At 35.1% G+C, this 26,534-nt stretch overlaps 1 protein-coding gene, 2 long non-coding RNA genes and 1 pseudogene across 4 annotated transcripts; 2 read left to right on the top strand and 2 right to left on the bottom strand.

Moving 5' to 3' along the window:
- Positions 1 to 4,001: 4,001 nt before the first annotated feature.
- On the bottom strand, positions 4,002 to 8,031 carry LOC146944180 (uncharacterized). Its single transcript, XM_085742571.1, has 2 exons — positions 6,279 to 8,031; positions 4,002 to 4,695 (listed from the first exon to the last, which is right to left on the bottom strand). The coding sequence occupies exon 1, from the start codon at positions 6,960 to 6,962 to the stop codon at positions 6,339 to 6,341; it is 624 nt and encodes a 207-aa protein (XP_085598697.1). The 5' UTR covers positions 6,963 to 8,031; the 3' UTR covers positions 4,002 to 4,695; positions 6,279 to 6,338.
- A 9,313-nt stretch (positions 8,032 to 17,344) lies between these two features.
- Positions 17,345 to 22,150, bottom strand: LOC146944179 (guanosine nucleotide diphosphate dissociation inhibitor 1-like; annotated as a pseudogene). The gene is made up of 8 exons (XR_015028031.1): positions 21,620 to 22,150; positions 21,467 to 21,529; positions 20,873 to 20,898; positions 20,070 to 20,157; positions 19,622 to 19,729; positions 19,335 to 19,505; positions 18,009 to 18,081; positions 17,345 to 17,680 (listed from the first exon to the last, which is right to left on the bottom strand). The product of XR_015028031.1 is annotated as a guanosine nucleotide diphosphate dissociation inhibitor 1-like (transcript).
- Positions 22,151 to 23,126: 976 nt separating this feature from the next.
- LOC146944178 (uncharacterized) lies at positions 23,127 to 23,679 on the top strand. The gene is made up of 2 exons (XR_015025866.1): positions 23,127 to 23,475; positions 23,614 to 23,679. It is a non-coding gene; the product is annotated as an uncharacterized LOC146944178 (long non-coding RNA).
- A 650-nt stretch (positions 23,680 to 24,329) lies between these two features.
- On the top strand, positions 24,330 to 26,284 carry LOC146944177 (uncharacterized). The gene is made up of 2 exons (XR_015025864.1): positions 24,330 to 24,608; positions 25,663 to 26,284. It is a non-coding gene; the product is annotated as an uncharacterized LOC146944177 (long non-coding RNA).
- The last annotated feature ends 250 nt before the right edge of the window (positions 26,285 to 26,534 follow it).

The following is a 26,534-nucleotide window of genomic DNA, read 5'->3' as shown; positions in this document are numbered from 1 at the left end:
AGAGAAAAGTCAAAGGACAAGTCAAAGAGGTCTACATTCAAACCAAGCAAATTCAAGAAGCAGATCAAGCAGAGTTTAATGGCAACCTGGGATGATTTGGGTAGTGAATCTGGATCTGATAAAGAGGAAGCTGATGAAGATGCAAAGGTAGCTGTTGGGTTGGTAGCAACAGCAACTTCAGAAGCTGGATCAGATTCAGACTCAGAAGATGAAAATGAGGTATATTCCAAAATTCCCAGAGATGAACTTGTTGAGTCACTTAAAGAACTTCTTACACATTTTGAAGTAAGAACCAATGAGTTGAAGGGTTTAAAAGAAAAATATGCTGATTTGGTACAACAGCAAAAATCAACTCTATTGGATCTGAAAGCTTCTGAACAAGGACTTAGGGGCTTTGACTTCATGTGTAAAACATATGAAGATCAGCTCAGGTTCTTATGTCAGAAGCTACAAGAAAAGTGTAATGAAAAACCTTTAAGTAATCATGAAATTGCTCTTGAAGATTTCATTATATCTGGCATTGACAGATGCAGAGTAGCTTCTATGATTTATAGCATTTACAAGAACAATGGCAGAGGAATTGGTTTTCCAGAGGTGAAACTGGAGAAAACCAATCTAAAGTCTTGTTGTGAATACATCAAGGAAGGTCTGAAAACATTCTTTGTACCAGAAGGGGCTGAGTTGGAAACTGTTGTTCAATCAGAACCTGAAGCTTCTAGTTCTAAGGCTAAGATTATTTCAAAGCCAAAGAACTCTAAGTCAAAGGCTATGATCAAATCTGATTCCAAGACTTCAAAGGTTAGGATCCTGAAAAGATCAGAACCTATTCCTCAGAGTCTGGTGAAACCAAAATCTGGGGTTCTGAAGTCTAAGTTTCAGAAGAAGACAGTTACTGCTTCTGAAGTACCAAAACCTAAGGTGATGGTTAATCAGAAGCAACCCAACTCACAGCACAAGGTACAAGAAGTGAAGAGTAAAGCCTTAAGTACTAACCTTCCAGGACCCATAGAACAATGGGTACCTAAAACTAAAAATGTCAATGATGCAGGTATGTCTAAGAGCAGTGCCAAAGCAAAGATCATGGTACCTAGACAGCGGTTGCTCAAGACACATGACAGGAGACAAGTCCATGTTCCTCAGCCTAACAATGAAAGAGGGAGGAAATGTGAAATTTGGAGGCAACCAGTCAGGCAAGATCATAGGTACAGGAACTATTGGTAATTCCTCTACCTCAATTAATAATGTATGGTTGGTAGATGGTCTTGAACATAACCTTTTGAGCATTAGTCAATTTTGTGATAATGGTTATGATGTGCTTTTTGAAAAACCCAACTGTACAGTAATCAACAAGGAAGACAAATCCATTGTGTTCAAAGGAAAGAGAGTTGACAATGTCTATAAAATCAATTTTTCTGAACTGGCTGATCAGAAGGTGATCTGCCTACTATCAGTGAATGATAAGAAATGGATGTGGCACAGAAGGTTGGGACATGCTAACTGGAGGTTAATCTCTAAGCTTAGTAAGTTACAACTTGTAAAAGGGCTACCAGACATTGACTATCATTCAGATGCACTCTGTGGTGCATGTCAGAGAGGGAAAATTGTGAAATCATCTTTTAAAACCAAAGACATTGTTTCAACCTCAAGACCTTTAGAATTACTCCATATTGATTTATTTGGACCAGTAAGTACTGCATCCTTATATGGAAGTAGATATGGATTAGTCATTGTTGATGATTATAGCAGATGGACTTGGGTGAAATTCATAAAGAGTAAAGATGTTGCGTGTGATGTATTCAGTAGCTTCTGCACTCAAATTCAATCTGAAAAAGAATCAAAAATTTTGAAAATCAGAAGTGATCATGGTGGAGAATTTGAAAATGAGCCATTTGAAGCCTTTTGTGAAAAACATGGAATTATCCATGAATTCTCTTCTCCTAGAACACCACAACAAAATGGGGTTGTAGAGAGAAAGAATAGAACTTTACAAGAAATGGCCAGAACCATGATTCATGAAAACAATTTACCAAAACATTTTTGGGCAGAAGCAGTGAATACAGCATGCTATGTTCAAAACAGGATCTATATTAGACCTATTTTGGAGAAAACAGCATATGAACTCTTTAAAGGAAGAAAACCCAATATCTCTTACTTTCATCAATTTGGATGTACTTGTTACATTCTGAACAACAAGCTCTACCTAAAGAAATTTGATGCCAAGGCCCAAAGAGGAATCTTTTTAGGTTACTCTGAAAGGTCAAAGGCATATAGAGTGTATAATTCAGAAACACTCTGTGTTGAAGAATCTATGCACGTTAAATTTGATGACAAGGAGCTTGAAGATAAAACTTCAAAGCAAGGTGAAAGTTTTGCAGAGATACAGGTTCCTGAAGCTACTCCAGAACCTGATCAGATAGCTGAGTCTGAAGATAGTCCAGAAGCTGAACCCACATCAGAAGCGCAAGATGAAACTGCTTCTGATGAAGCACAAGATGGCTCACATCAAGCAGATCCTCCCAGAAACACATTCAAACACAAGTCTTCACATCCTGAGGAGCTAATCATTGGAAACAAAGATAGTCCAAGAAGAACAAGATCACATTTCAGACAAGAAGAGTCAATGATTGGACTAATCTCAATGATTGAACCTACAACAGTTGATGAAGCACTTTCAGATGATGGATGGATCCTAGCTATGCAAGAAGAGTTGAATCAATTTCAAAGAAATGATGTGTGGGATCTGGTACCCAAACCTCAGCACAAGAACATTATTGGAACAAAATGGGTATTCAGAAACAAGCTGAATGAGCAAGGTGAAGTAACAAGAAACAAAGCCAGGCTTGTTGCACAAGGGTATAGTCAACAAGAAGGCATTGATTACACTGAAACGTTTGCTCCAGTTGCAAGATTGGAAGCAATCAGGTTACTTCTTTCCTATGCAGTTAATCATGGCATAATATTATATCAGATGGATGTCAAGAGTGCATTTCTCAATGGTATCATAGAAGAAGAAGTGTATGTTAAGCAACCTCCTGGATTTGAGGATATTAAATATCCTGACCATGTTTTTTAAACTGAAGAAATCACTATATGGCTTGAAACAAGCTCCCAGAGCTTGGTATGATAGACTAAGTAATTTCTTAATCAAAAATAATTTTAAGAGAGGACAGGTTGACACTACACTCTTCAGAAGGAGCCTTGGGAAAGATATTCTTGTTGTGCAAATATATGTTGATGATATAATATTTGGTTCTACTAATGCATCTCTTTGCAAGGAATTTTCTGAGTTAATGCAGGTGATGAAGTAGTTTTGCATCAAAAACAAGATAAGTATTTGTATCGTCTCCACAGGGATTAGTGCGACATCACGGATATTTCAACATCAAATATCATTCTAAGTAAAAAGGGTGATTGTTTGTTTGAATTTACAACTATGTTAACTAAATGCAAAAAGTAAAAGATGAGATTAATAAGGATTGAAACTTGTTAGGAGTAGCGTTCCTTAACCAAGCGTCACACGTAAACTAATGATCCATACGAATTCTAGCTTTATAAACAACATTATCACAATCAATTCTAAACTACCCTTCGTGTCCAAAGTGATATAATTATTTCTAAGTTATCGTTTAAACATTCGTGTCCAAATCCCTTAAACGATAACAAAGTCGATCGGATAATTTAATCGACCGTGTCCAGCCTGATTAAGCATCCGAAAGCATTAAACTCTTGATTATGGTGATTATCACAAGATTAACAAAGTTGTCAAAGAAGTTAACCTAAGATATATTGCTACTCTATCTCTAGATTCAAGAGTTTGTGTCCAAATCATCTTGAATCTTATTGAAAGCATTAACACAAGAATAACAACAATATTGAATATAAATTGCTAGAATCATATATTGCAAGATCAAAAGGATTACATGTTTAGCAAGATCAAGTACCTCTCATCCTAACAAAGAGTGTTTAGCTACACATCATCATGGAAGCCTTGCAAGGATGGATTGAAAAGGAAGGAACCATTACACTTGTGATGTCTCAACAAAGGAATAAGGATCCAACTTCCAAAATCACTCTCACTTCATATGATCTACCCTATTTTCTCTCTAAGATATTACAATGAAAACTAAGAGAAAAGCTATGAAGAACTAACTAAGTTCTAAGACTATCTAATAATTTCCCCTAATGAACTACTAATATATATAATAAAGCAAGCCCCAAAATATCTAAAAATAATATCTAACATAATATCTAATAATATCTTACATAAATATCTTACATAAATATCTTACATAAATAGCAAGTGGGCCACTTGAGTGAGGCTAAACTTCTATTTTAAAGGGCTGAGTTTTTTTACACCTACGCTAATAGCGAAATATACGCTATTAGCGTGGTTGGTCGGCCTAAGTTCTGGCCAATTGCAGTGTGCCACGTTGGTCCTTGACCCTGTTCTTCACCCTTGGTACGCTAATAGCGTAGTCTTCTGGAGCTTTTACGCTAATAGCGTAATTTACGCTAATAGCGTATTTCTTCAAACCCAGATTCTGCTTCGCTCCAGGTACGCTAATGGCGTACCTCTCTGGCCCAATTTCGCTAATAGCGTGGAATACGCTAATAGCGAATTCTTCAAAACCAGCTTTTGCTAATTTGCACTTTTTCATGATTTTTGGTCTTTGATCAGTGTCTTGAGGCTAATTCCTGCACAAAAGGATAGAGTAAGATATATAAAGCGTAATAAGGCATTTAACGCTTATTTCTCGGCTTTTCCTACAATAACTTGCAGAACAAGTAACAAAAAGTGCTTAAAATATAACATGAAATTAACACTTTTTAGCACTTATCAAACTCTCCCCAACTTAACTCTTTGTTTGTCCTCAAACAAAAGATTGAAAATCAAACAAGTTAATAACAAGACACAAGTACAAAAGGCTTTGAAAATATTTTCAGATGAATGATTTAAAATGAATGCGCGTGCAAGGCTAAGTTTCCAACTAATTTAGAATTCTACTACTAATATGAGATGAGTCCTATGTACAAAGCTCATGCCAAATAGTTCAAAACAATAATACATATATTCACGAACCACACCTAACACACTTCTTTGAAAGTAGATAAACAATTGAAAACAAACAAATGAGGGTTATGAACACACATCCGGAAATCAAGTTAACATTCCAATCAAGTTATGTGTCCATCCAAATATCATTTCAAAAGGCATAAAGAACATGGATCAAAAGGTCTTTGAGGGTTATAACTTGGCTTGGCTACAAAAGAAATGTCATATGTGGGGCAATTGAAATCAAAAAGCCTAACAATTAGGAACATTCCTTGTATCAACCATTAAATTTCACAATCTTCCCTACCAATTATTACAAACCCTTGGTGTTCACATGAGATACACTTTGATCTTGACAACTTATTCTCTTTCTGGATTTTTCTTTCTTTTTCTCTTTTTCTATTTCTTTTCATGTACACATTGTTTTTCTTTTCTTTTTATATTAACAACAACATGTTGTCTTGATCAAAGATAAAATTACACCATTATACTTGACAAAAGATTTACATCTACCTTCTCTCCCCAACTTGAATCAAAATACACCCTATTTGAATGTTCCCTTACTCTAAGGCAAAAGAGACAAATAAACATTGAAGGTTTAGGGTTCAATAATTAAAAACATATCAGAGTCTTAAAGTGTGTCAAAAATGAACTGGATATTGAAAAGTTTTAAAGGCAAATTCATCAAGCATTGTGCTTATGAATTGACAGTTCGTAATTGAGGACTCTGATTCATTTGGCTCAAGTGGGTTAGCAAATACTCGCTCTTCTCACAAAGTAGGCTATTTGTGGTCAAGTATGTTTCACTCATTAACAAAAAATGTGCCTTGATCACTTCCATGCCTTCACACAATTCAAAACAATTATTGGATTTAAAATAACACAATCGAGTTAAACAATGAATCCGGTCTCCTTGCATATGTACAAACACTTGAGGTTTCCTCACTTTTAGGCTAGAACTAAGTGGTTCACAAACAAACACATTATTGCGAAGAACTAAATGACATGAAATTTACACAAAGTACCCGTTCCATATTCGAGTAAAAACCTAGAAAAACTGGAAACTTGTACCTTGGCTTTGCGCTTTTGATCACAACTATGAATCATTACCAATCATCTGAGATTTGAAATTAAGCAAGAGTGATACAAAAGACTTCCACAATAATATGAAGTACTAAATTAACCAAAAGTGCTAACACATTATTTTAACAGTAAGAGAACTTACCAAGTTGGGTTGCCTCCCAACAAGCGCTTGTTTAACGTCGTTAGCTCGACGCCTTTTTCGTTAGGGTGGCCAAAATGAGACGGACAACACATCATCCTTTGTGTTCCTTCTCTGTGGGAGGAATTCCATGAACTTTAAGTACAGATGATGTGGAGTCCATGTCCTCCTTAACTTTGATTTGAACAAGGCGAAAATTTCATCAATGACCCGGTCAATTTCAGCCTTGCTCACTTTCTTCCCCTTTTGTTCAAATGTTTCTTCCTTGCTAAGTAACCGTTCCTTTCTCTCTACCACCTCTATCACTTCTCCGCTATCAACAGTTTTGTCCTCTTCAGTAAATGACCTTTCTTGAGGAAGTTCGATTTCATGTGGTGGACCACATTCCTCTACTATTGCATCTTCCTCAAGTTCAACAACACCTTCTCCAACAATCTCTCCGTCATGAGTGGATTGAATGTTGACTTGATTATCCATGATTTTAGCTTGAATCATCTCCAACTGAATTGATAAATTCCTCAATCTTTGGTTGGTATTTTGCATGTTTATCATGGATTGTTGCATGAAGATATTCAAAGTATTTTCCACATTGGTCATTCGTTCATCTTCAAAAGGATATTGCTGATGCTGTTGATATGGTTCATACTCGGGTGGAGTGTAGAAGTTGTTATAACCATGATCAGCCATGATTTTGTCTAGGTGATGATCTGAAATGGAAACAACTAACAAGAAACTTTTCTTTGTTTATCAAAGAGGGGTTAGTGGTAACAACTATTAAGTAAAGAAAAATATTTACGGAATATGTACGAATACTTAAAACAATAAATCAATCGTTCTATCTATGATATCTAAACACCAATCCCCGGCAACGGCGCCATTTTGATGAAGTAGTTTTGCATCAAAAACAAGATAAGTATTTGTATCGTCTCCACAGGGATTAGTGCGACATCACGGATATTTCAACATCAAATATCATTCTAAGTAAAAAGGGTGATTGTTTGTTTGAATTTACAACTATGTTAACTAAATGCAAAAAGTAAAAGATGAGATTAATAAGGATTGAAACTTGTTAGGAGTAGCGTTCCTTAACCAAGCGTCACACGTAAACTAATGATCCATACGAATTCTAGCTTTATAAACAACATTATCACAATCAATTCTAAACTACCCTTCGTGTCCAAAGTGATATAATTATTTCTAAGTTATCGTTTAAACATTCGTGTCCAAATCCCTTAAACGATAACAAAGTCGATCGGATAATTTAATCGACCGTGTCCAGCCTGATTAAGCATCCGAAAGCATTAAACTCTTGATTATGGTGATTATCACAAGATTAACAAAGTTGTCAAAGAAGTTAACCTAAGATATATTGCTACTCTATCTCTAGATTCAAGAGTTTGTGTCCAAATCATCTTGAATCTTATTGAAAGCATTAACACAAGAATAACAACAATATTGAATATAAATTGCTAGAATCATATATTGCAAGATCAAAAGGATTACATGTTTAGCAAGATCAAGTACCTCTCATCCTAACAAAGAGTGTTTAGCTACACATCATCATGGAAGCCTTGCAAGGATGGATTGAAAAGGAAGGAACCATTACACTTGTGATGTCTCAACAAAGGAATAAGGATCCAACTTCCAAAATCACTCTCACTTCATATGATCTACCCTATTTTCTCTCTAAGATATTACAATGAAAACTAAGAGAAAAGCTATGAAGAACTAACTAAGTTCTAAGACTATCTAATAATTTCCCCTAATGAACTACTAATATATATAATAAAGCAAGCCCCAAAATATCTAAAAATAATATCTAACATAATATCTAATAATATCTTACATAAATATCTTACATAAATATCTTACATAAATAGCAAGTGGGCCACTTGAGTGAGGCTAAACTTCTATTTTAAAGGGCTGAGTTTTTTTACACCTACGCTAATAGCGAAATATACGCTATTAGCGTGGTTGGTCGGCCTAAGTTCTGGCCAATTGCAGTGTGCCACGTTGGTCCTTGACCCTGTTCTTCACCCTTGGTACGCTAATAGCGTAGTCTTCTGGAGCTTTTACGCTAATAGCGTAATTTACGCTAATAGCGTATTTCTTCAAACCCAGATTCTGCTTCGCTCCAGGTACGCTAATGGCGTACCTCTCTGGCCCAATTTCGCTAATAGCGTGGAATACGCTAATAGCGAATTCTTCAAAACCAGCTTTTGCTAATTTGCACTTTTTCATGATTTTTGGTCTTTGATCAGTGTCTTGAGGCTAATTCCTGCACAAAAGGATAGAGTAAGATATATAAAGCGTAATAAGGCATTTAACGCTTATTTCTCGGCTTTTCCTACAATAACTTGCAGAACAAGTAACAAAAAGTGCTTAAAATATAACATGAAATTAACACTTTTTAGCACTTATCAGCAGGATGAATTTGAAATGAGCATGATGGGAGAGCTGAAGTTCTTCCTTGGCATTCAAATCAATCAATGCAAAGATGGAGTCTATGTTCATCAATCAAAGTACACAAAGGAGCTTCTGAAGAAGTTCAAACTTGAAGATTGTAAAGTGATGAACACTCCAATGCATCCTACGTGCAACCTGAGCAAAGAAGATGAAGGAGCTAAAGTAGATCAGAAGCTGTATAGAGGTATGATTGGTTCTTTGTTATACCTCACTGCATCTAGGCCAGATATTTTATTCAGTGTATGCTTGTGTGCAAGATTCCAATCAGATCCTAGAGAATCTCATATGACTGCTGTCAAGAGAATCTTCAGGTATTTGAAAGGAACAACTAATCTTGGACTCCTTTATAGGAAATCCTTAGATTATAAGCTAATTGGATTCTGTGATGCTGATTATGCTAGTGATAGGATTGAAAGAAAGTCAACCAGTGGCAATTGTCAATTTCTGGGTGATAATCTTATATCCTGGGCTAGCAAAAGACAAACAACTATTGCTATGTCTACAGCAGAAGCAGAATACATTTCAGCTGCAAGTTGTTGTACACAACTACTTTGGATGAAACATCAGTTGGAAGATTATCAGATAACTGCTAACAGTATTCCCATCTATTGTGATAATACTGCTGCTATTTGTCTGTCTAAAAATCCAATTTTGCATTCAAGAGTGAAGCACATTGAAATCAAACACCATTTTATCAGAGATTATGTTCAAAAAGGAATTTTAGATATACAATTCATTGATACTGAAAATCAATGGGCTGATATATTTACTAAGCCTTTAACTGTTGAAAGATTTGATTTTATAAAGAAAAATTTGAACATGCACTTTGTATCTGATTAAATGCCTGCTTGCTCCTGAATAGGATTTTAGGTTCTGAAGTTAGTTCAGAAGCGGTAGTCCATCAGAAGCTCTTTATTGAGGTTTTGAGGAAAACTCGCTTCTGATGATGACGTCAGCATCTGAAGTCCAGAAGCTGGATTTGTTGCTTCTGAATAGTTGAATTAGTGGAAACGTTGGAAGTTACCTTTTAAAAAGTAACTTCTGGCCCACTAACTTGGTAGTTACTCTGTGAACTTCTTACGTGGCCTGTATGTGTTGGTGTATAACTAAAAGGGCAATGATGATTTATAGCTTTGAAAGTACTTTTCACGCGCCCCCAATTTTGTCATTAATATTATGTTTGTTTGTCTCTTTTGAATTGCAATCGTTTTACTTTTAACACTTTGACAATTCACACACTACTCACTCACAACAAACACATTCGCTCTCAAACCTCTTGCGAAGTAAGCGCATTCTCTCAACCTTAGAACCCTAAAATCTTCATCTTCTTCAAATCTTCGTCAATCATCAAATGGCATCATCAAGCTCGCAACGAGAAGATTCAGTATCTACTTCACGAATGGTCCCTGAATATGACTACGGAGGAAGAAGCATGAAATTGGAAGAATGGGATTTGCAAGTTGAGATAGAGAATCCAGTGGATTTTGATTCTCTGGATTTTCATAAGTGTTGGATCAGAAGCTACTATGAAGAGCAGGAACTTATGCATTACTTCAAGATGTTGAATGGACCAACATACGAGGCATTAGTAAGACACTTCTGGGTAAGGGCTAAGGTTTATGACAAAGCTGCGTCTATAACTGAAGAAAGTCAAATGGTGTTGATTTATCCCGAACTGGAAGGGAAGACCAGAGAAGAAATGGGACTTGAGCCATTTACAGGTATTGAAATCAGGTCAAGTATTTGTGGTATTCCAGTGAGAATTGCGGAATGGCAGATAGAAGCTGTACTCTGTAGAGAGGCCTCTGGAAAATACTCTGGAATTGATCTCTCAAATACAGCTGAAGAACGCCTCTGGAAGGAAAAAGTAAACTTGGCACTGTACAACTCAACGCAAGCAGGAAAATATGCTGATCTAAGCATGGATAAGAAGCTGCTTCTGAAGATTCAGAATGAGGACTTACTTCCATGTGGTGGTAGTGAGAAACCCAATTTGGCACAAAAAGTCTTTCTTCAACACTTCATTAAGAAGGAGAAAGTGAACGTGCCAAAATATATGTTCAAATACTTGATAGAGTGTCTGAAACAGAGTCAGCTGCAGAATAGAACCTGGGTACCTTATGGAAGACTCTTGTCAGAAATATTCTATCAAGGAGGAGTCTTAGATAAGCTAAGCAGTGTTGAAGCCTTCACAGATGAGCTGCTTGATACTAAAACTGGAAAGTTCATTAATGCACAAACCCTCAAGAATATGAAGTTGATCCCTGCTGTCACCAAGCTTCATACAGATTTGAGTGAATCACTTGTTAAGTCTGATCTTATGAAGGACTTTCCACCCATCTGCAAGAAGGATCCCATTGAAGTGCAGATGTACTATATCAAGGAACATTTTGAGGCAACCAATGAAAGAATCAGATTGGAAGATATTCCAGAGGAAATGTATGGTGGTGCTCTGCCACGAGCCAGAGGCAGAAAGTCAAAAAGGAAGATGACTGCAGAGCAATATCTAGAGGTTGAACAATCTGCTAAAAAGGCAAAAGTTGCTACTGACAAGCTCAAAATTGGTAGTTCATCAGTACCTTCTATTGAAGAAGCCATTGAAGACATGGATTCCAGGATGATCATGGATGTTGGCATTACTCTTAATCAACCTGCTATACCAAAGAGAAAGAGGAAGCCAGCCTTGAGGAGGACCAAGGATTTTCCTCATATCACCTTGACAGCTCAAGCTGCTTCTGATTTGGAGATAAAGGAGTTACAAGAGAAGAAGGCAGCAGCTGAAAAGGTCTTGTAAATTGCTGCTGAGCTACAAGAGTCTGTAGTTTCAGAAGCCAAGCAACTGATTCTGATGACCAGTGAGTCTGCTAAAGAGGATTCTGATCCTGAACCAGAGAAGGTAATTAATATATCATCAGATTCCGCATCCAAATCATTATCAGATTCTGATGATTCTGATGATGATATACCCTTAGCTCAACTGTTTCAAAAACCAGTAAAAAGCCAATCAACATCAACCAAAACCAACGATAAGCCCTCTCAGTCAACTACTTATGAACCAGTTGGTCACATCATTAATGAGAAGTTGGCTGAACTGGCTGAGCAGAGAGAAAGGGTCATTGATACTATCTTTCGCCTTAACCCTCAACCCCTTAACATTCAACCTCTCAACATGATTCCTCCAGAAAATGTTGAGTTTACCTCAGAAAAGGCCTCTGAAACAACTCCAGAAGCAGCTGCTTCTGAAAACGTTGTTTCAGAAAACCCCCATCAACAAACACCTAAACCACAAAAACCCACAACACCCCCACAATCACCATTAGCTACCATTGACCCCCAACTCAACAATCAAACAACAAATTCACCACAACAACCACCAACTGAAACTGAATTTCAACCTTTACCTGAACACTCTTCAGAACCAACTCCCATGGATGTTGACATCTCTCTAGTCAATGTTCAAGCCTCAACCTTCACCACACACATTGATTCTGACCAGCCTTCATCTTCAAACACACAAACACTCCTTACCATTCCAGTTCCTAACCCTGTTCAAGATTTAGAAATCAGTGATTCTGATCTTGAAACCCTTGAACATCCACCCACAAACATCCTGGAATCTGGATATATTAATTCTGAACTTCTCACAATTCTGAGTCAGATGCATAATCTTGTGGATCAACGAAGGACAATTGATCTCACAAGTGCATATGAAGACTCCTGGGCATCTCTTCAGAACCGGGAAACTGAGCTTATCGAAGAAATCAAAGCTAAATGCATCAGAGTCAAGCAAGCATCAGTCAGAAGGCTAATGGAGCATGTGAATCAGAGTCTTAGAGTAAGAAGTTCTACACTGCTCCTGGCAAACCAGCCTTTCTTCTTTGAAACGGATTACTTGACCAGAGAAGCCAGGTTGTGTAAGCTTCTGAAGAAACAGATGGCAGAGCAGCAGCAAGAAGCTAAGGAGAGGGAACAAGCTCTTCTCCAGAGGCAACAACAACTTGAAGAACTGTTGCAGAAGAAGATTGAAGAAATGGAGGAGATGAAGAAACAACAACAAACCAACCCTTAGTTGCACACCCTTGTGTTTTACTTTTTGTTTGTTGTTTGTTTTATTTTCTTAGTCCTTGCTTCTGAAACCATTTTGTCTTATTTCTCTTGCTTCTGAATGCTTACTGATTCTGACTGTTTAGCTACTTCTGATATGTAGATATTCATGTTCATATTTTTTGCTCTGATTTATTTAGTTCATTTTCTATTATACTCTCTCATGTTTGAGTTTTTCTCATATCTTTTTGTCTTTTATGCTTATATATATTTCAATTTTTTTTGATAATGACAAAAGGGGGAGTATATGTGACAAGTATTTAAAGGCTCTGAGCCCCATTAATGGCATTTGAAATTTTTGAAAAACTTCTATCATTTTTTTTACCTTATTGGTATAAGCTATGAACGAACGAAGGAGTATCAAAATTCAAGTAAAGTTAATTGAACCATTCTTCTTATCTATAAGTTAATTCTTTCAATGATTCAATTTTGTTTTTAAGCTCTGATAATATTATTGCGCGAAAAATGAATTTAATTAACCTGGATAGAACTTAGGGGGAGCTTACAAACCTCACCTTAAAGACTATCAGACTCAGGGGGAGTTTGAGCTTACAAACCTCAGATTCTGAGCTTACAAACCTCAGAACCCCAAAGTCAACTTGTTAATTAGATTAACAACAATTGATCAATTTTAAATACTTTTGTTTGTCATCATCAAAAAGGGGGAGATTGTTGGAACAAAATGTGTTTAACAATGAACCTTAAAGAGTTTTGATGATAACAAGGTATTAAAAATTGTAAATTGGACTAGCTAATATTTGTTCAAGTGTACAGGACCATAATTATAAAGTTACATCATCATTGGTTCTGAATGAGCAAATAAAGAGCTAAGGTAACAACAAAAATTTGAAGCTTGAACGCTCCTGAAGGCAACTTGCTACTGAAGAGAAAAAGCGCTCCTGAAGTTAAGTCGCTTCTGAAGTAAGGATAGTGCTCCTGAAGTTGAGTCGCTTCTGAAGTTGGAATAGTGCTCCTGAAGACAAGAAGTTCAGAAGTCATATCATCAGAAGCTGCATCATCAGAAGCTGCCTCATCAGAAGCCATTTCACCAGAAGCTAAATATCAACTGGATTTGCAAAGAATCAAGGATTGAAGATTTATCAATGCAAAAGCTGTCTATTGGATTCGAAAACACAAACAAAGGATTAGTGGAATTTTGCAACGGTCATTTCAAAGGTGTTTGAAGGCGTATGCTTGCAATTTGGACGAAAGCGTTGACATTGTACTTTGTACGAATTGTACAACCACGTTCTCCACTACTCTGTTTTGTGTCCACGCTACAGGACAAGAAAACAGCTCCAGAATACGGTTTCGCCTGCATAGATGTTCCTTTGGATAAGGAATGGATTTCAAATTTGTTCTTCATAGGACAACAACCATATCAGGCAAAAGATCATTGGTGAAAGATCAAGCTTCAACAACGACTCTTTGGTGTGCTGGCAATTTCACAACGTCTCTTTCACACCTCTATATAAAGGAGTGAAGACCTAGAGAATTGGTAATGCAAGAACGCTGAACGAAAGACTCACAAGATTTTCACAAGTACCAAACCTCTGCTGAAATTGTTCTGCATTCACTTAGAATTTCTGTGTCTCAAAGTCATATCTTAGAAATTCTTAAGTCCATTGAGTCTGTATCTGATTTGTATTGTGAGCACCTCTGATTGTATATCAAGTGTTCAAACTTAAACAATTTTCTGTGTAATTTTGTTTAGTTAGGAAGTCTCTTGCAATTGTGCTTGAGCAGGAAGTCTCTTGATTGTGTTCTTGAGCAAAGGAAGTCTCTTGCTTGTGTGCTTGAGCATTGGAAGTCTCTTGCTTGTGTGCTTGAGCATTTGTAATCAGATATTACTCATAGTGAAATCTCCTTGGAAGTGCAAGGGGGACTGGACTACTTCCGGATTGTGGAAGGAACCAGTATAATTGCTTTGTGTCGTTCTTCTTCTCTCTCTCTGTTTTATTCCGCTGCATTTAGATTCTGATTATCACTTCAGAAGCTGTCTCACCTAGCTTCTGATCAGTGTGTTCAGTTTTTAGGAGAAACGAAGAATTTTTCAAAACACAATTCAACCCCCCCTTCTTGTGTTTTTCTCACCTTCATAAACCTCTAGAATCTAGTACTCATGCTCATCTATGGAGAAGATGAGATGAAATGAGAACTCTAAAGCTGCTAACCCTAGCCGTAAACTGACCTCTCCAATTCTATAATAAATTTTTGGACCATTGACACCAACGCATTGTTGTCCTTTTATAGTACAAGGTCAACCACTACAAGTTGTACACTTTGGTCATTTTACATATGTATTGTTCTTATCATATCCTACCTACTCCTGACATATTTCTTTATTATTCCTAGGATTTCAATCATTGGGGACAACTCATATTCTTTCTCATTAACACTGTGTTTGTTTCTAGAGAAATAGGGAAGAGAGAAATAGGGGAGAGAGAGATAGAGGAGAGATTGTTCATTCCTTCAGTTTGGTTAAGGAGAGAAGTCAAAGAGAGAGAAATAGGAGAGACCAAATTTTAACTTTTTGGTTTCTCTCCATCATAGCGAAGAAAAGAGAGCGGGGGCTGGCTAATTGGTATAATTTACCATTTTATCCGTGTTTTTTTTTTGTTTTCGAGAGAACCATTTTATCCATGTTGTTGTTATGTACTCATGTTGGTTTTTTCTATATGTTAATTAATATCCCACTGTAGCCAGCATCTTTTTTTGGGCTTGAGGCAAGTAACTTACGAGCTTCAATTTTTTTTAAGCTATCTTTTTATAAAAAATTAATTTGTTTGATCGTTGTTTTATTTTTATGTTTTTAGTAAAATATTATGGTTGTTTTATGGTTCTTACAAAAATTAAATTTCACAAACAAATATTTTTTAAGTTGAAGTATTTTTTCCCTAAAAAAAAGTTGAAGTATTTTTTTGATTAGATATATTTTTAGGTAGGGGTTTATTAGTCAATTCAAAAAATTAGCCTTTTTCTCTCTTCTCTATTTCTCTTAAACCAAACAATACTCAAAATCTATCATATTTCTCACATTTTTCTCACTTCTCATACTCTCTCACACATATTTCTCTCTTCACGACTTCTCTTGAGAACCAAACACACCCTAAGTAATGGCCAGACGTGGTCTCATGCGTTTGTACTATGTACGACCCGGCTTACAATCCAGGGCACTGCAGCTTTCCAAATTTTCAGCAAAGCAACCTTCATCCACGATGTAGCTTCCCATATCTTCAGAGTCATTCCTTAACCTACATCATCAAACATCCATGACAAGCATTACTAATTCAAAATGATTACTTAAAACTAAAAACAACTAAAACTATAAAATCATTAAATAGTCATTGATTAGATGTCTTAGGCAATGCAATCATTCAATTTTTTTGTCCATTATAAGAGTTAAGTGCAACGTGATAACCAACTTATTTATCGGTTATCAATGAGTATGGTCGGTTCGACCCATTGTGCTTGGCCTTAACTTCTAGAATTTGAACACAGGCAAAATGGAAAATTCAACAGCGCATGAGGTATGGGGAAAGAATTTCGCTATTAATCTAGAGTGAAATAAAAGAAATAATAATAAAATATAAAGGTTTGATTTGAGTTTTGGGTGATCACTTTTTTTGGCAAAAAATAAACCATATTTCATTTAAATTTATAGATTACATCAATGCATTCTCTTATTACTTAAAGTTAACCCGTAAGCAATATTTTGCCCTAGATTTATCCTAATTTCTCTGCTTAATTTAACTATATTAACCCTATCTCTTCTATTATCTCTTATTACTTAAAGTTAACCCGTAAGCAATATTTTGCTCTAGATTTACCCTAATTTCTCTGCTTAATTTTACTATATTAACCTTATCTCTTATTAATAATGCTTAACCCGTCTCGCTATTATGTTAGTCAAATTATGTTCCTAATTTCAATGATAATCGCATTTACTGTTCATTGCAATTAAAAGATCAAAATCTGTGTCGGGTCGATGTCATGTTACAATATCAAGGTCGATGTCATGGACATAATATGATATGGTACAGTACCAATGTATATGATAATTAATATTATGAATTTAATTAGAACAATCACTACTACAGAAATCAGTTTTCACATCAGTTGGAAACTACTTTTCACATCAGGTGGCAACCGATGTAAACTGATATGATGTAGAATGTGCACGTCATTTTACATCAGGTACGGACTGATGTAATAGCAATATTTCCACATCAGGCTTTTTTCCCACTGATGTGATACGTTCTTTTTAAAATTTAAGATAAGGGTTTTCACATCAGTTTTATGATAGACACTGAAGTAAAATAATTATATTTATCATCAGTCTTCTATCCCACCGATGTGAAATCTACACTTTTTAAAAAAAAATTATGCTTTATTAATACTGCTTACAAAATCAGCTTGAGACCATGTTCTTTTCTTTTATTTATATTAGAAATATGAAAAAAAATGATATTTTAATGCCAAAAAGGAAGCTAAAAAGCTAAGAGATACAAAATTTAATTTATAACCCTCACAAGTATTCATTTCAAAGACATACAATTATCACTTCAAAATTGAAAAACTCCTATAAGCTAGAAGATCATCCCAACCAGGCCATAGTCTGCCACTTCAAAATCATCACTCAATAACAAAGAGGATGGAGGTGAATGTTAGATTTGTCTTGGCTTGTTCAAATATATAAAATGAGAAACTTACAGTAGGATGATAATAAGCATATATCATTCCAATTATCCATATGTATCGATCAAGCCCTGAGCGAAAATGCCATTCATGCAAGCGGGTAAAATGTGATTTAGATGGATCAGGATCAGTATAACCTGCAAGTTCAAAGAAATATTCATGTCAGCATGATCTATTGTAAATGGAGTTATTGCTGAAACTATGATGAGGAGAAAATAGAGGAAGAGGAATAGATCCCTATTGTAACTCTGCAAAAACAGATGAATAACAATAGGAATAGATCCCTATTGTAACTCTGTGACATCTTGCATGTAAGGCGTATTATATCTACAAGAATAACAATTGAATTTTGATAGCGAGAATTGCTCCATAATATCCATATCCATATATAAGATAAACAAAAACACATACGGCAAGAAACAACTAAAGTTTTTAAAACAAATCAAGTGTTCTCATCCACTTTACCGTCGTATCAAAGATTTATCTGTTGTAGGCATATCAAGTATGGGATTGGCATAGAAAGATCCTTTTAATAAATCTGCACTTAGAAGAAAAAAAGTCGATAAATGAAACTGGCCTCACATAAAAATGTAAATAACTAACTGATTTAGCAAAATGCATCCATGCAGCAAAGTATTAGAATTTACAAAATAACATATACAAATTAAATGTAATATATACTCTGTCAGAAAGTCATTTCGAGAACACCACTTGAGCATCTCAGATTACACTTCTTTTTTCTCCTATACCAATGATAAGCATAATATACTTGTGGAATAATCAAATAATCTTCAATGGCCCATTGTACTCAATACAAAAAGTTATTATAAAATGTTTCTCTTTCCCATGACTCCAACCAATATTATATCTACAAATTCATCGTGAATAGCACAAGATGTAAGTTCAAACTGAGAAACTTCCCATAAGTTTGATAGTTCTGCAATTGTTCAAAAAAAAAAAAAACCTAGCCATATGTTTGACTCTTTTCTTCGTAGTTTAATTTAGGGGTGAACATTGGTTACAGTCGGATTCAGTCCAAAATCATCCACCCATAGCAAACCAAAGAACACAAACATGAACCCATCTCCGTCCGATAAAGCGACAGTTAGAGAATATAACATTTAGGTTATTGATGGGACAATTCGGTGCAGGCATAATACTGAACAATGTAAGGGAACTTAAACTCTCTAAATACTTGGATCGGGCGAGTTTGGGCACTACTGGATTTATTAAGAAGCGATCATCTCTATGAAGCGCCAAAGCATGACCAATGAAATCCACAGTGTTATCATGAAGGCCAAATTTTCTGTCATGGGTCAACAAGAAAGGCAAAAGGATCTTAAACTATTCTTTCTAACCATTCACTCAAAGTTATACTTTCGTTCTTAGTATAGGAACGAAGATACCTACCCTACAAATACATATGGTAATATATAAATATCATGACGTGCAAGATGAATTTGACAAGCAATTACATGTGTCAACAAACATAAATGCCAATTTATCGTAAATCACCACACGCTTGGAATTTGAATTCATGAACGCATATTTACTCTATATATAAAACTGATAGAAGTGTTCGTACAATTACATGTCACTATTGACTCTGACTGAAAAGTTAATGAAGATACCATATTAAGGTCGAAAGACATGGTACTTAGTTCAAAACAAATTTCCAAAGGACTATACAGAGTACTAAGGCAGTACAAAGGGTGGATCATTGAATTGAATCTATAAATGGAAATATAATGGAGGAAACAAGAAAAAATAAAGTGTATATTGTATACGTACGCTATCAGCTCCTTAGTAGTGACTCTTGTCAAGTCCATCCCATCATGAGTTTTAGGATCACTCGTTATAATCTTGAACTTATATGAAAAACTTGCATGCGCGGCATTTTTCAAATATTCCCATAAGTGGGGACTTCAAAGCCTCCATGTCACTTGAAGGTACCTTGTGAACCTATAAAAGTGGAATTTCCCATCAATAACGCAATCAATACATTGTCATAAATCTAAAACCCAAAACAGATTTCCCAATGCAATCAATGTGTAAAGCAATAAAAAATTGAAACGTACCTTTGCTTTGTTAAAGACAAAGCTTCCATCCACAACTTTGAAATAGAGATACTTTGTAACATCAGTATGAATGAGAACCCTCACTAATGTGCCATTGGCCATAATGAACTAAACACCCAAAAAAATAAAAAAAAATAAAATATTAGATGAATGTCATGAAAATATCATATGTATCATAATAGACTAAGCTTATGTTTGATTCAGCTAACAATTGATTTTGGAGGACTAAGATTGATTTTGAGTTTTGACATGTTTGAAGCTAGGATTTGTAGCTTTTGAGTCCTAACTTGATTTTTAAACTGAAATTTTTTGTTTAACTTTTTTATTCAAACATAAGCCACTTTACATTCAACTCTCACTTTTAAGTAAAATCAATTTTTGTCAACGCATAACTAAAAGATGCACCGAAATAATTAAAAACAAGAAAAGCGGAAAATAAATGAATAACCTTAGGGTTCATATCGATATTATAGTCTTTGCTAGAACCCAAATGAGGAGGAGGCTTGTCATCTCCTCTGACTTCAATTGCGTCCCCCCTAATGGATAGTGAGATTGGTTCTCTAGATTAGCTGGTCTTTAAGTTGAATACCGACTTTTCGAAAGGAAAATAAATCAAAACCAACTCCTCTCGAGTATTATTCTCAGATATACTTACATATTTGTTATGCAATCCCTCCCAAATTTTAGTAACCATAGCTCTTTTTCTAATTGCATATATGTTTTACTTCTAGCCTTCTAGTTATTTGTATCTTAGTTTCTCTCTTAACTTAGCTCACTTGCAATTGCAAACAGGAAATGATAGTATTAAATCAAACAGAAGTGCAATAAAGGTAGGAATTAATAACATCAAGTGTCTGTGTGAGTTCAAACGAGGTTTATAGGATTTCTTTCCACATAAACAAATATCCTATATGTGTTCATTGAAATATTAGACTGGTTTGCATTCTAGTTTCTATTAGCAGGATAGAAAGAAATGTATTCTGTAGCTGCTAGGCCAACAATGCCACTCTCTTCACCTTTGGACAAGGTGATTAATTTGTTGGAATCAAAATCAGTCCTTTAAAATTCATAATCAATCATGCTAAGCACCAACAATACTATGGAAGCATACTAGAATTAATGATGACTAATTAGTTCTGCAATTTGGTCTTCTAGATTAACATGTACTTTTACTATCTCCATGTCTCCTTCTAATAAAACTAGTCCGTTACAAAAATAGAACTACCATTTAGTCTTCACACATTTAAGTACTTTATATCACTTTTTATTAGCTCAACCTTCAGCAACAATCCACAAATATATAATTATTGAACATAATTTGCATGTCATTGACACCCAAAAAAGGTGAATAATATATGCATTGTTGGCCCCTATGTAAGCAATCAGAAAAACATATATGCAATTAGAAACAAGTGCTGTATATAATGTACCTAATTACCAACAACTTATTTCAAGCATCAGAATTCAGAAATATACACAATCATCATCAATAATTTTACAATTGAGAATAGACCAGCAACCATAATAAAATAACTAAGGATGTAAAAATACAAGGAAACAAGGACAAAGCAGAGAAGTGAGCCATCTAATAAAAACAGCTCCTCCACTTACTCGAGACACTTGAAAGTTGATCATTGTATCTTGAAGGACATGACATGAAAATCTATCTGGCATCATCAAGGTTCAACTGAGAGAAAACAGAATGCGTTGACATGAAAATCTATCTTGAAGGACTTAATCGAATGTAAAGCTGAATCATACAAATAAATCAAATATCATTCATTAGTTTCAGATTTCAAAAATAATAAAAATAAAATAAAAAAAATCAGAGAAAGTTTTTTTTACCTGAATAAGATTAAGGGAAGTGGATTCTCCTCCGTAATAATCATTTCTATCCATGTGAAGAACCTAAGCAAAAAAATAATAAAAAATCAAACATGATTTGATTGGATCTATATATGAATCGAAGAATGAAATCAGTGTTGAAGTGTTCGTTACTTTGAGGCCATCGACAGAGAGAAGACCACTGAGAATGCATTCTTTGAGACCAGTTCCCAGAACGATTACATCGTATTCTTCATCCATCTTCGATCGGAGATCGCAAACGAAAGGGGGTTTAGGGTTTCTTCGATCTTGATTTGAATGGTGTGGTGTGTTGTCGATGCGAACCGATTTGAAGGGTATTGTGATTGAGCTTGGACGGTGTGGATGGGAGAGACGGTGGTGGGTTGGGATAGGTTTTTGGCTGGTTCGATTGAATGAAAAAGTGAGGAAGGTAAAGTGTACGTGTTTCACGATAGAGAAAAGGGGGATAAGGTAAAAGTTTTTACTCAAATTACGAAAATGCCACCGCGTTTTTTTCCCATCATTCCAATTATCCACTGATGTAAATGGTACATGCTATTAAGAATTCCCCTCATGTGCATATGTCAACTGATGTAAAAACTCACAGTCTGTATGTTTCCCTTCAGTTATTTTGCGACTGATGTGAAAACTAAAACCCCCATGATGTAAAATATATATTTTGTAGTAGTGAATTATGACATTCAACTAAACTATTTTGTTACATGTTACTGTCAAATATTACCTCGCACGGGTCGATGGTCTAGTATAAATTTAAAGTCGTTAAACACAAAAAGGATAAATTTACGAACAAACTCACAATATCCATGTTAATATCACAAAACCGTAAAGCATATAAGGTTTCGAATACATATTCAAGCATATAAAGCACTTATTTTTTTCAACAAAAAAAAAAACTAATCTATATCTCTAATATGGTATAAAATTGTTGGGGAATTATGAAGTTATGGTGACAAACTCTGAATAACTTGGAAAATTTACTGTAAGAGTAGATGATTTTGACCTTTGGTAGCATCCAAATTAGAGAAAGAAATTTGTTATTAAAAATTGGATGCCTTCAAAAAAAGATTAAAATGAAGGTGGGATTCAACGTTTATCTCTGTAGACTTGAAAAGGCTTGGCAGGGTGAATTAGCCACGTTTTTGTATTGATATGACCTTAACTGGTTCCAGAAATCCATAGCCAAAAAGATCATTAACGGGGACAAGAATAATAAGCATTGTCATAAGAAAATTCAAATGCATAGTTTAGAAACTCTGAGGAGTGGAAAGCTCAGTTTTTTTATCTCAATTACTCTTGTTAATATGAATTGATTCCAAACTCAGTTTACTTTTCCTGAACTTAACCAATGAGTGATGAACAATCACAGTTCCATGTTTGAGAACAAGGAAATAAAAATGGTTTTTTAGTATGAGGAGTGGAAATCACTTGGACAGGACTCGCTCGATGATTTTTCCCGCAGGATTTTATCAGAAATCTTGGAATACCGTTTGCTGAACATGTCAAGCAAGTTTGGATCGTCCAAAAGATATTGTAGTTGTGAATAAAACTAACATCTACTTAATACCAACGGTATATAAGCCTCTTTAGTTAATAACATTCTCATCAAATTCTTGAAGTAGTTGTAAATAGATTGAAAGTTAGGTGAAGGATCACATGGGAAGGGACAATCCCTTCCCACCATGGGAAAGTTTTTTTTTTGTGGTTAGATTAAAGAGGAGCATAGATTTTATGATGGTCTGCTCACACTATATCATCCACCACCATTCTCTCTCCTACACTCACCACCACCACCACCGTATTCCTTCATCTCTCCATCAATGGTTCCGGTGCGGCGAAGAAAGCCACCTCAAGAAGCAGCAAAGCCGGACTTCAATTCGACGTTGGCCGTATGGCTCGTTCATAAATATCTCATCGCCGAGGTGATTTCCATCACCGCTCTTATTCATCTTAAGTTTCACACACATCGCTAGATCTAGAGTTTCAACACAGTTAGGTTTTTCTACAATTTTAGTAATTATTATTCATAATTTTTGATTAATTTCAACTTAAATTGAATATTTTTATTGAATTTGATGTGATTTGGATTGATTAGGGTTTTGAATTGAACTTGTGATTTTTGTGATTAGTGGCTGGAAATGCTGCAAGAGACAACAAGAAGACAAGAATTGTGCCAAGGCATATTCAATTGACTGTCAGAAACGATGAAGAATTGAGCAAGCTTCTTGGTGATGTTACTATTGCTAATGGTGGTGTTATGCCCAATATTCACAACCTGTTGCTTCTTGAAACAGTATTGTTGTTGTGTTTAGATTGAATATGAGATTGAAATAGAATTTGTGTTTTGTTTTGGATCTATGAACACAATTTTTTCTGAACAAAAGATGCAATTGGGAAGGGAAGAAGGAGATTTGGGACGGTGGATTATATGTGTTGCTGGTGGGGAATGAGTGGGGATGGAGGAAAGAGAAGAATGGTGAAAGATAGTGTGTTGAGTGTCTATAATAAAACTATGTACTTCATTTAATCAAACCACAAAAAAAAAAACTTTCCCATGGTGGGAAGGGATTGTCCCTTCCCATGTGATCCTTCACCTGAAAGTTACCCTTTCAGACAATATCTCTACTTTAGAAATTGGATTTGTTTCTAGGAGAAATTTCCATAAGAATATATTATTGTTGCTCAAGAATTTGTTTATAGCATGTGTGAGATCACCGGTAAGAAAGGCTTGTTTATATTAAATTTAATTTGGTCAAAGCACATAACAAGTTGAAATGACACTTCATAATGGGAGTATTCTGGAATGAGTCCTGATAGGTATACCACCATAGGTGGCAATACACCTTATACCACCCTTATGTGGCAATATCATTAATAATAAAAAAAATCAGCCAATTCCATGTAACACAAAAAATTAAAAATGACAAAAAATCAAAACTTTAACCGTACCCTCTCTTTCTATTCATTCACGGGCCTCCCTCCCCCTCTCTCTCTCTCTCTCTCTCTCTCTCTCTCTCTCCCTAGTTCCATTTTCTTCATTCCGCCACAGCCTTGCCGGACGCCGTCGTCTCCGTCTCCATCTCCGACGATCTCTTCTCTTTCTCGATTTCCTTTTTCAACTCAGGTATTTTCTTCCATATTCCTCTTGGCTGTTACATTTTGTGATTTGTGTAAGGTCTTCACTTTTTAGGTGATCTAATGTTCTTTGTTCCTCATATCAATCTAATTTAAATTAGATTTAAGTATTTCTTTGAATATTGTAAATATATATCAATTTGATTCATCTAACACTGACACCTAATTAAGTGATTTTTTTTATAGAAATATATATCAATTTATCTTAGATTCTGGAAGATATGAAGTTGATGGTGGTTGGAGTTTGATGTTATGAGTGTTTTATTGAGTGATAAAGTTTGTTTGACAGTCTTTGAAGCTTGAGTTAGTCTCTTGGTAAATTCATAATTTTCATAATGACTTTGTTAGACTCTATAACTTGTTGATTATTTATACTGGGGAAAGTTGAGTTAGCCAAATATATGGTCTGCGTAACCAGATTATTTCAGTTGCGTGACCATTATTTTCCCAGAAATATAGAATTTGCCTGTCTTTAGGTGTGAAAAACTTGCAGCTTATAAAAGAGGTTGTTTATGGTTCGACAGACTTTTAGTGCAGTGATAAAATGTGATTCAGTGTTCCATTCGCCAAAAACGGGGATTATTTATACCTGAGAAATTTAAGTTAGCCAAATATATGGTCTGTGTGACCACATTTTTTCAGTTGGATGACCACTATTTTTTCAGAAATTAGAACTTGTCCATCTTTAGGCGTAAAAAACTCACAGATTATAAAAGAAGTAGTTTATTGTTAGACAGGCTTTTAGTGCAGTGATAAAATGTGATTCAGTGTTCGATTCACCTAAAACATGATTATTTATACTTGAGCCAAATATATGTATGTGTGACCACATTTTTCATAGTTTTCATAATGACTTTGTTAAATTTAACTTGTTGATTATGATGTTTATTGTTCTAACAAAGGCTTGTTTTGATTTGTTACTAGCCTAAGAAAAGAATGTCATTCTAGTTATCCAGTTTTTCTGCTAAGTTTGTTTTTGATACATAAGTGTGTTTTCCCTTTCTTTTTGGTTTTTCCATTTATTTTTTTCTTTTCTCATGTAGGTTTGTTTGTACTGTTAATTTCTAGTGGTTTCTGATTAAGGCAAGATGGATGCCAGAAGGCTTTTGTTATTATTCATATTCCTAAAACTCTAGATGCATTGAGGAGAGTAAGGTCATTGATGGAATATCCTTCAACAAATGGCATAAACAAGCTCTCTCCTTTGACTGATAATGTGCATTGGGAAAATGATATTTATCTGAGGTTCCTTAATACTACTTATGGATGTGATTCTGATGATAGTGGTTACAAAAGGTCAAAAGATTTAGATTTTAAAGGAAATAGAAAGCATAGTAGTACTAGAAACTTTGAAATGAATAGTCAGATGATGAACAATTGTGAGGATCGACAACAAGATGATGAACTGATAGTTTACTCTAATCCTGAATAAATCACCACAAGAAAGTTGTTGTAGCAAGCATATGAAGGATGAAGAATCATGTTATTTATCAATTGGTTCAGTGTTGAAGAAAGTGTTAGGGGAGAGTGTAGTGAAATGTCAATATTTGTGGATTACCTCTAAACTCTAGTTTCTTTGTCTATGTATAGAACACTTGATAGATTAATCCATTTTTATCAGTCCATCTTTTAACTAAATTAATAATTGTGCTTGATTTATGAATTTGTTATTCTTGTTGACATATTTATTAGCTTCTAAATTGTGTTACATGTTATAATACAAAGTTAATGAGTAGTGTAGCGAACCAAAGGTAGGTATTGAATTATAGAGTTTTAACTTATTAATTCTCTCTTTTTTTCTCTTGTGCTGACATAATCAAGGCACTAATGTTGGAGGGTACTATATATTATCCATGTTGTAAATTATAAATGAGTTTTTAAATGGAGTTATAGACTAAAATTTAGCCCAATGCAC

This window comes from Medicago sativa, chromosome 2 (assembly GCF_051527215.1).
Source record: "Medicago sativa cultivar Bolivia chromosome 2, Bolivia_mono, whole genome shotgun sequence".
NCBI lineage: Eukaryota > Viridiplantae > Streptophyta > Magnoliopsida > Fabales > Fabaceae > Medicago > Medicago sativa.
This window is presented reverse-complemented; position numbering and strand designations above follow the sequence as displayed.

Bases quoted from the DNA above. Each gene is read 5' to 3' on its own strand.
- LOC146944180 (XM_085742571.1), bottom strand. From the start codon at position 6,962: ATGGCTGATCATGGTTATAACAACTTCTACACTCCACCCGAGTATGAA.